Raw genomic sequence first — 12,671 nt, forward strand, 5'->3', positions numbered from 1 at the left:
TCACTTTTTACTCTCCACTTTTCTATGAATAAGCATTGTTTTCAGGCTGCTACAGCTGTGACTTTCCGTAAGTAATCCAGCCTGTGTGTGTCTCAGCTTCTAAAACTACAAAATGCATATAATACTAGATTTAGGTGATTCTAAATAACTCCACTGGCCCTTGTTAGTAAAAACTTTGCTATGTAACTTGTTGCATGCTGCTTCAATTCTGAACATCTGGTTTTCCCCACTGGCTTGCAATCTGAGGTCTTTGGTTTACCATTTTCCCAGACTCAGAATAGTAATTAAGGGATTTAAGAGGTCTTGCTTTTTTTGCTTATGGGTTGTTTAATCTTAAACCTAAGATTTTAAGAAATAAGCCTAAATGTTTACTTGTTTTCATTAAAGAGAGCACTGTAAAATCTGCATTTATTTTGCTCAAACCCAAATGATGGGACATGATTTTATTTAAAGACTAACCAGTGGCATCGAACACTGGAACTGAAGGATAATTACAATAGTTACATTCCAAAAACCTTTATATAAAAACTACACCTAAAATCATGCTTAGGCAAAATATGCCAAAACAGATAAGGTACAATGTATACAAAGACATACATATCACTCTGCATTAAATTTTTCAAAAAACACACAGAGAATACAATAATTTATATTTATAAAGAACAGCTGTTTATACAAACACAATTTTGAAGAATGACACAAACTCAGAAAATGTAATCAGAGTATTCTTTCTCACACATAGGCTATTAACGCCCTAGTATTTCAAAATCCTTTATAAAAGGAGATAGCTTAATGACTTCTCATTCAGGAACTTTTTTTAATGTTACTTTTTCTTCTTCTTTTTTTCATCTGCTTCCATTTTAAGCTTAACTTCTTCAGCTGAAAGAGCTCCCAGTTTCTTATTCTTTGCTTTTTTAATCTTTTCCTTGATGGCAGCCACATCAATTTTATTTTCAGTAGAAGCTAGACAAATTAAAAATGATACATGTAATTCTTTAGATTTTACCAAATAAAACATAAAGCATGTATTTGGTTCAATAATTTCAGAGTACTGTAATAGGTGAGATGTCATGTAAAATATAAAACACCTGCTTAAATGAAAGACATTTAAGACGAAACAAATCATAAAGTACTTTAAAAATACATTATGTACACATGCAAATGGCATTATAGTTTAGCTTTTCAGTTACTAAATTCAATATTAAAGCTGCATTTATTTCCCTTAAATTGTACTTGGTAGTAATATTTTTATATTCTTTCCCATGTTTTAGAACTTTATATAGAGTACTCATTAATATACCAATTTTCCATTCTGCACATTAAAATAACATAAAATTACATTTCATGAATATTAACATGTAGCCCTTCTAGCTTCCATAATTTTAATTAATCATGAAGGTTTAGATCAAAATCTACTTTATCTATTACCACACATAAAACCTTAAAAATAGGGGCGCCTCGGTGGCTCAGTCGGTTAGGTGTCTGCCTTCAGCTTGGGTCATGATCTCAGGGTCCTGGGATTGAGCCTCCAGTCTGGATCCCTGCCTTGCAAGGAGTCTGCTTGTCGTCCTCCCTATGCCCCTCCCCCTGCTTATGCTCTCTAAGGAATAAATAAAATATTTTTTTAAAAAAACCCTCAAACTTAAAAATAAAATTTTCCAAATATTAGTTCAATGAATGACTAGTAAAATTTTATTTAACAAGGCCTTGGTAATAAAGGTAATAATCTGAGAATATCTGGAGACCCTAACAGAACCCAGCCATGGACTCAATTACAAAAACTTGAATAATAAAGAGAGAGGGGAAAAAAACTGTAGCTTTTCCTCACCATTTAAAGAACAGTATTCAGAGCACAGGAGAATCACAAAATAAAACATTATCAGACTTAATGCTGTCACTATCATGAAACAGCTACATCCCTAATCATTATAAACAGAGACTATTACTAAAATAATAATAGGTCTGGTTTTGACCAACAGGTCAGGTACAGTGATGCCAGTGACTTCCCTCCCCTCACTGTGCACTGGCTACTCTGGAAAAGTACTTCAGAAAGAGCACAAGTGTTACTAGTGGGAAGGAAAATGTAGAAGAGGAACGGATGGATCAAATGAGGCTAGGAATGGAGAAGAAAAGACTCAAGTCTCGGAGTTTTTTTTTTTTTTTTTTTTAAATCTTAGACAAAGCACACATGGAAGGAGGGGCAGATAGAGAAAATCCTCCAGCAGACTCCCCACTGAGCAGAGCCCGATGACAGGCTGGGGGCGGGGGTGGGCGCCCTCCATCCCATGAGCTCATGACCTGAGTCGAAACCAAGAGTCAGATGCTTAATTGACTGAGCCACCCAGGCGCCTCACCCTGGCTGTCTTTTTAAAAGCCCCAAGACCTTCCTGTTGTTTTGATGGTGTCTTTTAGCCCAAGGTCATCAGAAATCTGTAACAATAAAGGGATCGAATTTAAAGCCACAAATCACATAAACAGAGAGAAGAAAAGTGTAACTTCTGATAAGCTCTTTCTGAGGCATGATAACAGAGCTTGGGGAGCTTGATGCTTTAGTTACTCTTACGTCTACAAAGGATTCACTGCTCTAGTTTATAGCTTCACAACGAGTCCCTGCCCAGCACAATCAGAGGTCAGGAAAGGACTGTCAATCCAGGATACTCTTTAAATAGGCACTAGCTGCTAATAAAACACCTCAGTGACCTCATCTCTAGGATTAGTGGCTAATGAAATGTCAAGAGAACTGATGAAAGATAACGGTAATTTCTTTAGTTAACACTCAGAGAGATTTGGACAAATTCACTACTGGTTTACTTTTCAGGTAACAGACTTTAACATCATACCAATAACTGGAAAATAAGCATTTACCTTCCTTTGGTTTCACAACTGGTTTTTCCTTAGGTGGAATAAAAGCTTTGTTTCTTTCCTCTTGTCTCTTACTGAGAGCTTCTGCTTGTTTAGCCTGCATTATTAGTAAGAACGATTTATTATTAAGTAGGAATTCAAGTTTCTATGAACTATGCTATCAATGTCATGAGCTAGACAGAGTCTTACCTTTATGGCTTCCATTTTCTGACGCTTCTTTTGACTTGCCTTCAGAAAATATTCACCACTAGCCAATTCTTTATCAATCTGTTGAAATCATGATTTACAATTACATCAGAAAATAGGTAGATAAAAGACATTTCCTAGGAAATGCATAATGCCCTTGAGTTAAAGATAGCAAGGTCAAAAATTCTTGATAAATTCATAAAGGCGGTAACATAAAAAAAGGAGATGTGCTCTAACCTGAAGGGAATACATGCAAAAAGCATGGAGGTAGGAAAGGAGGTGATGTGTTCATGAAATATACAGCAGGCTGTTTTAGGTGGATGGAACATCAATGATTCAGGAAGTGTGAGGAAACTGGAAAGATAATATGGGGTAAGCTTGAAGAAATGTGCATGCCAGGTAAAGAGGGTGGGCTACAATTTAGAAATGTCTGCAGGTTTCTGAGAGAAATGGAGACCAAAGCAGTATTTAAAAGGTACAGAAGAAAGAAGAGAAAAACACTTGGAATAAAGTAATGGCATGCAAAATGAAGAGCAAGAATTGTTAGGATTTGGGGACTAATTCAACACTAATTAGAGAAAGTAACAGCTTATTCATCCTGATTTATCTCAAACTGACACAGCATTATTATATCTAAGGCAATGTTTTACACTCGTAATAATTACTAATCTCTTTACAATTACTAAACTACAATTACTGATCATTTAACCCTCATTAACAATCCTTTGAGATAGATATTTATTTATATTATCCCCATTTTACGTACAGGGGAAACTGACGCATGGGTGGGCTAAATAAATTGCCAGTCACGAAGCAAGTAAGTGGCAGGAAAAGTCAATTGAGACATTAACTGTTTTAAGAAGTTTAGTCACAGGAGAGGAAGGTAAGACAATTACTAACTAGAGGACAGGCCCATAAGAAGGATAGTAGGTGTTATGGAAGCACGCCTGAGTAATAAGATCACTCTACCTTCCCCCAACTAACAGTGCCTTTCTTTGCTTCCCTTTCCAGAATAGACCTCATGATCCAACACTTCCATTGTTTTATCACCATGATCACTTTTCCACTCTGACCTTCATCAAACCTCTGAAATTCAAACTCCAAATATAGAAAGAGATGTGTTACTATGCTGAGAACAAAGAACTAGAAGAAAGGAAGGACCTTTCGATACAGCCAACGTAGGGAATCATGACATAAGATACCTCAGAAGATAGGTGAAGACAGAATTCAAAGAACAGGTGAAGAAAGGACTGGCGCAGATGGAAAAAAAAATTACAGGTGAGAGAAAAGGAAGGTAAAGGAGTTCTCACTTGATAGTCTTAAATACTGCCATACAATAAAATACAGTGTCATCTGCTAGAGGTGGGAGGGTGCTTCAAGAACTAAGAGGACACACAGAACTACTAGACAACAGTGAGGATCTGAGGTTGGAAACGCATCATTATAATGGATACAGTCCAAAGACTTTCTCCAAATATGTTTAGCAGCCACATTATGGGAAAGGAGTCAAATTTTAGGACTGACCAAGTTTGAGAGTTTTGCTGGACAGATGTGATAGAAGGAAAAGGCAGCATAAAAGAAATAGTGATGAGACAGAGAGAAAAGGAAATTTGGGGAAAAAAATGAAGCCAGAAAACAAGTGACCATAAGAGAAGCCCTCATAAATTAAAAAAAAGAGGGGGTACAGATGTTAGAATTTAAGATTTCAAAACTGGAGTAGTCATATAGCACATGTCACAAGAATGATGTTAAGGCAGAGTGAGAGCACTAAGGGCTAAGTTGTGTTGTTGTTGTTTAATCCATGGGATGTTTATTGTGGCCACAGGGGCACAACTGACAGCAACCACCTAGACAGAGGTTACACTCTTACTGTGAAGCCCCTACTCCCCACGCCCACACTTAGCTCAAAATAAGCCTATTTACACTTACCTTTAGTTTCTTATACTTACACACACACACACACACACACACACACACACAGAGAAAATCTACCTAAATAACTCTCCATAAACTTTCTAACAAAATAGATTAAAATGGTATCCCCCTAATATAAATAAATTCAACATTAATACTGACCTGACTTTCTGGCTGTGGTGGTGGGAATGGTGTATACTCTTTCTTGACAGTTTTCTTCTTTGGCTCCTTGCGTTTATTCACATTTTTGTGCTTGAACTGTGGCAAGAATCTTTCCCAACTTTGTGATCTTAATTCAGAATCTTTTGCCAACTCTCGTTTAATCATTAAGGTCTTTAGTCATGGTGATATATGAACAAAGAAAGAATTTTTAATTTTATAAGTAATACATTTGTCAAACTAAGACATTATAAATATTATTCCTATAAATAATACAATTAAAATGAGTAGTTCTTAATCTCCTCAGTAGGAGCAAAAGACTCCATAAGAAAAGTAATCTCAAATCAAGCATCAAGAAAACCATTAGAAATTTAGATTAAGAAATGCAGAATTATTGGGGCGCCTGGGTGGCTCAATTGGTTAAGCGTCTGCCTTCAGCTCAGGTCATAATCTCAAGGTCCTGGGATCGAGTCTCATGTCAGGCTCCTTGCTCAGTGGGGACCCTGCTTCTCCCTCTCTCCCCGCTCTCTCTCAAAAACAAAAACAAAACAAAAACAAAAGAAAAACCTTAAAAAAATGCAGAACTGTTAAAATGAACGGAGATGAGACAACTCAGCTTTTCAACCATTAGTTCACTAAAACCTTTAAAATTTGGGTGCCTTGGTGGCTCAGGTCATAATCTCCAGATCCTGGGCTGGAGCCCCGCATCAGGCTTCCTGCTCAGCAGGGGGTCTGCTTTTTTCATGCTCTCCCTCTGCCCCTACCCATCACTTGTTCTCTCAAATAAATAAAATCTTTAAAAAACAAACAAAAAAGTCTTTAAAATACATATTAATTGGAGCAGGGAGAGTTCTTAATTAGCAATGTTCCCTAAAAGCTGGAAGTTTTTGGGTAGCACTTTAATTATCACAGGGAAAGAAAAAAGTAAACTTTCTCTTGATCAGACAAAACCAATATTCTCACATTTCTCCCACTCCATGTGAATTCTGCACACACTGGAACATCAAAGGATGCAAACCGGGCATCAGATACAAGACTAGCAGCTCTTTTTATCTTCAATGTCCCAAGGCAACTCAAAATCGTTCTTCCATCCCAATCTAAGAGTGACTTTGTAACTTTATCAAATTTAAGTGGATTGCTTCAAAAATACCCTCATGAAATAGTTCATTAACAACAGGTATAATCATGAGTTATATGTTCCCAGGTATAATCATGAATGCTGAGCACACAAGGATATAACAGATCTCTCTCAAAGAGTTTATAATTTGAACATTAAATTAAAAAAAAATAGTGTTAATGCAATCTGACGTATTCCAGACTCTACTAATAGAAAAAGGGCAGAATTCTGAACGATCACATCTTCAAATATAGTAATGGGCCCATAATCCAAGAAAACCTGACTGAGATCATCTATGACCAATTTCATGAAGCGTATGTCCTTCGTATCAGAACTACACCATACGTTACGGCACAGCACAGAGACCTAAGCCTCCACGGATATAACTCCAGGACTAGGGTAGTTGGGTGTGCAGAACTCTACCTCTACCCTGAATAATTCTGCTTTATCTGCTTTGTGCATTAGGCTTCCATAAAAAATCTAATTTCAAGAAAAGTTTCTGCACCTAAAAGAAGTCTGACAATCACTGTTACAGTAACATATAATTAACTCACTTTAATGTTATAAATTGGATGGATATTCTTCATAGTATCTAGGACTACTTTTCGAACCTGAAATTTGCAAAGAAAAATGAATTAGTCATTTAAAAAGATTTTAATGAACTCAGTGGAAGGAGATTAATACACTGCAACATACCCTATGAACCAGGCAATGACTCCCAAATTGAATACAGTAGGCCTTCAACTGCTCTGGGTGACCTCTAGATCTTTCATAATAGTCAACTTCTCTTGGAAGCAATGGATTTTCTCAACTTACTGCTAAAATGTAACATATAGAACTAATACAACAACATTTTGGAACTGTGGAATTTAGGAAGAAAGTAGCTAGATTTAGTCAGAAAATACGGGCTCAATAATGGGAATGCCACTTCGTAAGGGAAAGTCACCTGTCCTTTTCCTGCTTTCTCATTTGTAGTACAGAAGTAAAACTATCTCAAGGCTCTGCTGTAAAAATTAAATAAGACAATATATTTAGACTTCACAAAACCACAGGATATTCAATATATTTAAGTTATTATTATTGCCACATGAGAAGAGGACAGATAACTAGAAGAGGTCCAACAGAACTACTGTAGGTCCTAGAAAGGGAACAAGACCTCGCAGCCAGATCCAGACAACAAAAGGAGTTAAGACACAGTAACTGCTCCACAGATTTTTTCATAACATTAAATACTACACTAAACTTCAGACAAAAAAACAAACAAAAAAAAAAAACAAAAAAAAAAAGAAAACTATTTTAAAGGAAAGTTTCCAGAATCTGACCTCTACTAGTTTATATAGGTTACTGCAAATAATATCAACATTCAATTCTCTAATCACTTGAGCACATGTAAATACACATTTCCTGTATGTGCTAGAGACTAAAAATCTTAAATACTCATTTAAAATTTGTAGTGGAAAAAGAAATGATGTGCAGACCTTCTAACTCAGGAGTGGATACTTCCTTAGTTGCCAAAGGTTGACCATATTATGTTAGGATCTAGGAGTGATGAAAATTAACTGAAGATAGTAAATAGTTCTCACCTCTTTTAAGCCACTAAAAGGTCCAATGACTGAAACCGTGTTTCCCTGAACCATAATATAACAGTTTGTTAACAGTTCCAAAGCCTATAACAAAAGATTAAGCTCAAATTCAGTACAATGAAAAACTAATGACAGAGAAAGACTCAAGTTTTCCACTGATAAAAAGTACCTTTAATGTAGATCCTTTGGGGCCAATGAGACGTTGTCTTCTTTTTACAAATCTTTCTTTATTTCTTACTAAAGAACCTATTTTAATGATGTCACAAGCAACATCATCCTGAAGAATTCGTACTGCCTTTGGGAAAAACGAAGAAAATATTCCATCAATATTCTTTACAAACACATTTGTTTTCAAGGCCCAGGCTAATGAAATCTAACCAGAAAAATAAAAACTCTAAGACGGAGGGATGCAGTGTTATATGTTATCTCTAAAGTTGATGCAAATACAGCAAAGTTTTTGTAATTCTAAATTTACCTGTTCAAATGAAACACTTCTTGCTAAAAGTTTTATTAGGTCTCTGGCCCTAATGATGATATACGGATCAAAAGTCTTCTTTGTTGTACAAACAGTCATACTGCCCTCGATCAGGTCCAGGGTTGCATTAACGTGCTGAGAAAAGCAAAGAGCAAATACACAACTGTCTAAAAATCAATTCAATTTTAGGTAATTACAAAGCCTATCCTATCAAACTATTAATTACTGTAAATTAAGCTCTAATTCTATCAACTCCCCCCTTGAAGAAGCTGAGTAGTTGATAAAAATAATGAACATTGATTACTTTCATATTTCAAAGAATGTAAGAAACTTAGGCACTGAAACCATTTCTACTTGGCTTTAGAACTTTGTACTCAAAGATAATTTCTAGTTTAAAAAATATGTATCAATGCAAATGAGGTCATACTTAAGACCTAGGGTGAAAATCTAAAGCTACATATAGCTCCTCTATCCTGGACAGGGCTGTGATCTGCCATCTGCTCCTTTGGGTTAAGAACAGACTTTTCCTTTCAAACTTTCTTCTACCTGGTATTAGCTAAATACAAAGTAAAAACAAATTCTCATAGGTTCAGAAAGAAAAAATAACTGGAAAATTAGGCATTAACTGTTCATAGGAAGAAACAGATTTCAACAAAGCAAATTAAAATGTCATTTTCTGATAGCATCTTGTGAATTATATTTCAGTGTAGTGAGTGATGAACAATTCAACATAAGGTTGGGTCTCTGTGAGTTTACAAGTCTAATCTCAGATGCAGACAGCTGTAAAACAGCCTGTGGTTTGCTGAACCACCCTAATACCTAACAGGCACAAAACTCTGGAGCAGTCACCTAGATGAGAAACACATTTTATATCACAACCTGGTGTGTGCACAGGTTCTCACGTGCACATATATAAATGAACCAAAAACTTCATAAAATGAAACTTATCCTTACCATATGTGATACTTATTTTTATTTTTTGGATGCATTCCTTTTTTTAAGGCTCATTATATCCATTAAATGGGATTTCTTGCTCTACTAATGGGTTTCAATCCAGTTTGAAAAATAAAAACAAATGTATTACTCTAGGGAAATGGCAGCAGGTACATACAGGGGATAGTTGGCCACACCCTACCCCTTCCATTTAAAATGAAAATTAAGAAATCATCCAGGTACATGCCTCAACTCAAACTATACAGAAACATGGCAAATATCACAGTAGAGAACAGGCATTCTGAGATGAGTTTCAGAAAGTCGATGAGATCCCTACAGTTCTAAAGGTGTGTGAATTTTTAAAAGTAATCTATTACTCACAAAACTAAAAACAAGTGGATTAAAAGAATAAAGCTTCTATCTAGGTTGTTTAAAAGGAACCAGGGGCACCTGGGTGGCCCAGTCAGTTAAGCATCCGACCCTTGATTTCAGCTCAGGTCATGATTTCAAGGGCTGTGAGATCAAATGTCACGTTGGGCTCTGTGTTCGGCAGAGTCCACGCGGGACTCTGCCCCCCGCCTCTACTCACACATGCCTGTAGGTGCACACACTTACTCTAAAGATCTTTCTTTAAAAAAACAAAACACCAAAAAAGGAACTAAATTAACTACTTACACTAGTACCTTTTAATTTTTTTATTTTTATTTTTTTTACGCTAGTACCTTTTTAAAAAAATCCACCAGCATATATACTTATTTTTAGAAAAGGCATAAAAGCAAAATTTCAAATAAGTATATAAAATGTGCATACATGTTCATTCAAGGCTTTCTGTACCAAAGGCCAGCACTCTTTCAAGTAAGCCTCTCTATATTTTGGGAACAAAGTTGCAAAACTGCTCTCCTCCAAGAGTCCTCTGGGATTGTCCTCTTTAGAAAAAGCGGGTTCCTTCCAACCATCAGGAACAGTGAGGAGCTCAGATTCATCTAAAGAGAAGAAACATACACGTAAGATTTTACCCTTCTTGTGGACACTTTTAAAAATGCTTATATGTGGGATCCCTGGGTGGCTCAGCAGTTTAGTGCCGCCTTCGGCCCAGGGCGTGATCCTGGAGTCCCAGGATGGCGTCCCGCGTCGGGCTCCCTGCGTGGAGCCTGCTTCTCCCTCTGCCTGTCTCTCTGCCCCCCTCTCTCTCTGTGTTTCTAATGAATATATAAATTAAAAAAAAAAAGCTTATATGCATACATTTACACGCTTCCCAATACTCTTTGTAGTTCCTGTTTCCACGCTCTTTAGATGATTCAGCAAAGAACATGACGCCGTCATTATTTATCAACACACTATTAAAATCAACGGTCTACGCCAGCCTCATAGGACCAAGTTCCTTAAGGTCAGGGACCCTCCTTGGGTCTACAGTCCTCAGCGCTGCTCGGAAACTTCCACTGTACGACACGGTCTTAGAGTCAAAGATCCTAATACCACTTTGTTTCAATACAAATGACCTGTTAGACTTTCCTGAACTGCCGACTGTGTGTGTATACCATATATATATGCAGAGGCATGTACATTTTGTGCACACGCACACACACAGACTTAAAAGCTGATATTCTGGTGTAAACTCTGTTACCAATCACCGGTAGGTACATGGCTTCAGACTTTCCAAGGAGTTTCCATGTGCCTTGCTTCTGTATACACCTTCATGACAACTGTGAAACGTGGGAAGGACGGGTATTATTTTTCCCATTTTGTGAGAAACGTTTAGTCCAAAAAAAAGAAAAGATGAGTGACCGGTCTGTCTAAAGGGACACAAAGGTGATTCGGTCTAAGTCTCCAATCAATGAAATGAAATGTCTCCTAAGGGCATAAACGATCTCCGACATCATTTGTTAAAACTCCTGATCCTGGGGCGGGGAGCGGTTGAGCATCTTCCTGGGGCCCAGGTCGTGACCCCGGGGTCCTGGCATGCAGTCCCGCGTTTGGCTCCGTGCATGGAGCCTGCTTCTCCGTCTGCCTCTGTCTCTGCCTCTCATGAATATATAAAAAATAAAAATTAAAAAAATTAAAAAACCCAAAACTCCCGGTCCTGGGTTTCAGGATCTCTTGAAGCCAAAGGCTCTGACAGCCGGCCCTTGGCGGCTCGGCCACTCGGCAGCCTCCGTCCCCGCCTTCAGGCCGCAGGAGCGTCGGGAACCGGCCTACGCGCGGGAGCCGCCCGAGCAGCAGGGCAGCGAAGGGCGCCCCGGAGGCCGCGACCCCCGGGCCCGCGGAGCCGCTGTCGCCGCCGCCCCCCGCGCCCCACGGCCTCCCCGCCCCCCCACCTGCCCCCGGCCCCGAGGCGGACTCCACCCCACAGAACGGACCCCACGTCCCCGGCCAGCCGCAACGCAGCAGCCACCCCCGAGTCTCGGTTCTCACTCGACCTCACCTCGCTTCTCCGGCTTCGGCTGCTTCGGACGAAACTCACTCCTCCCGTTCGCCTGCGCCAGCCCGTGGAAGGAGGAGGCCGCCATCTTCCGGCTGCTTCCGGCGCCACCGGAAGTGGAGCTGCTCTTAAATCCTACTGGCTATTCAGGACTAAGAACCTGTTGGCTCGAAAGGAGTTCCGTAGAACGCAGATGAGGAGATGTGCGCAATCTCTGTGCGTGCGTCTGTGCCTGCGTAGCCAATGGACAGCCGCGGACTCTTTTCCCAGGATGCACGGCAACCACGGAGGTTGGCTGCATGCTGGGAGTTGTAGTCCAGCGCTATGGGGAGTTGGAGGCCCAACTCTGCTACCTTGAATATTCATGCACGCATTAAATACATCTTGGAAATTATTTGGAATCTTGGAAACCTACAGTTTCCTTTCGGTCCTTGTGTCTAGCTCAGGGTCTTGGACTCCAGGGTTTGGTCGCAGAGTGCACTCGGCCTGTCATTGATGTCACTCACTCACTCATTTGATAATATTTATTTGACCGTTAAATAATTTGATAATATTTATTTGACCGTGCTAGGTCTAAATAGGAAGTCCAAATATGAAGATGCATGATCCTTGATGGCAGAGAGTGGCAGCAATAGCTACCATTTATTGTGACACTGCTTTGTGCCACACACTGTTTGCATTTCTATTTCTTAAAACTAAAACTGATGATTTTTTTGTAAGATAGTTTTAAAAAGTCTTTGTTTCCGATGGTAATTGCCTAGGGTCTTGGTACTTCTCTTTCTAAGCCACAGGGATAGCACTTAAGTGACCCTTCTTAAATATTTCACTGAGCTAAGGTTTCCCAAAACGACTACCTCAACGCTGCCTATGGCTGACTTCAAGATGTGAGGTTTATCACTACTGCATATTTTTGCACTTCTAAGAATCCAAAAATTCTTAGACACATTCAAGGTGAGACTTCTTTTGATGACTGATCTTACTGCTTGCCATTTCTAAAATTGCCTGCAGCACAAGTTGGGAAAG

The 12,671-nt window shown here is 38.8% G+C and overlaps 1 protein-coding gene across 2 annotated transcripts; it reads right to left on the reverse strand.

The window, feature by feature from the left end:
* Positions 1-407: 407 nt before the first annotated feature.
* Positions 408-11,806, reverse strand: LOC475405 (KRR1 small subunit processome component homolog). 2 transcript variants are annotated; one of them, XM_038558484.1, is made up of 10 exons: positions 11,652-11,806; positions 10,040-10,212; positions 8,297-8,431; positions 7,991-8,116; positions 7,822-7,905; positions 6,793-6,849; positions 5,125-5,295; positions 3,052-3,129; positions 2,866-2,959; positions 408-963 (listed from the first exon to the last, which is right to left on the reverse strand). In XM_038558484.1, exons 1-10 carry the CDS (start codon positions 11,734-11,736, stop codon positions 824-826), a joined length of 1,143 nt encoding a protein of 380 aa, XP_038414412.1. In that variant the 5' UTR covers positions 11,737-11,806; the 3' UTR covers positions 408-823. The 2 variants fall into 2 exon arrangements, with proteins under 2 accessions (XP_038414412.1, XP_038414413.1); XM_038558485.1 differs by lacking the exon at positions 7,822-7,905.
* Between the last annotated feature and the right edge of the window lie 865 nt (positions 11,807-12,671).

This window comes from Canis lupus, chromosome 15, assembly GCF_011100685.1.
Source record: "Canis lupus familiaris isolate Mischka breed German Shepherd chromosome 15, alternate assembly UU_Cfam_GSD_1.0, whole genome shotgun sequence".
NCBI lineage: Eukaryota > Metazoa > Chordata > Mammalia > Carnivora > Canidae > Canis > Canis lupus.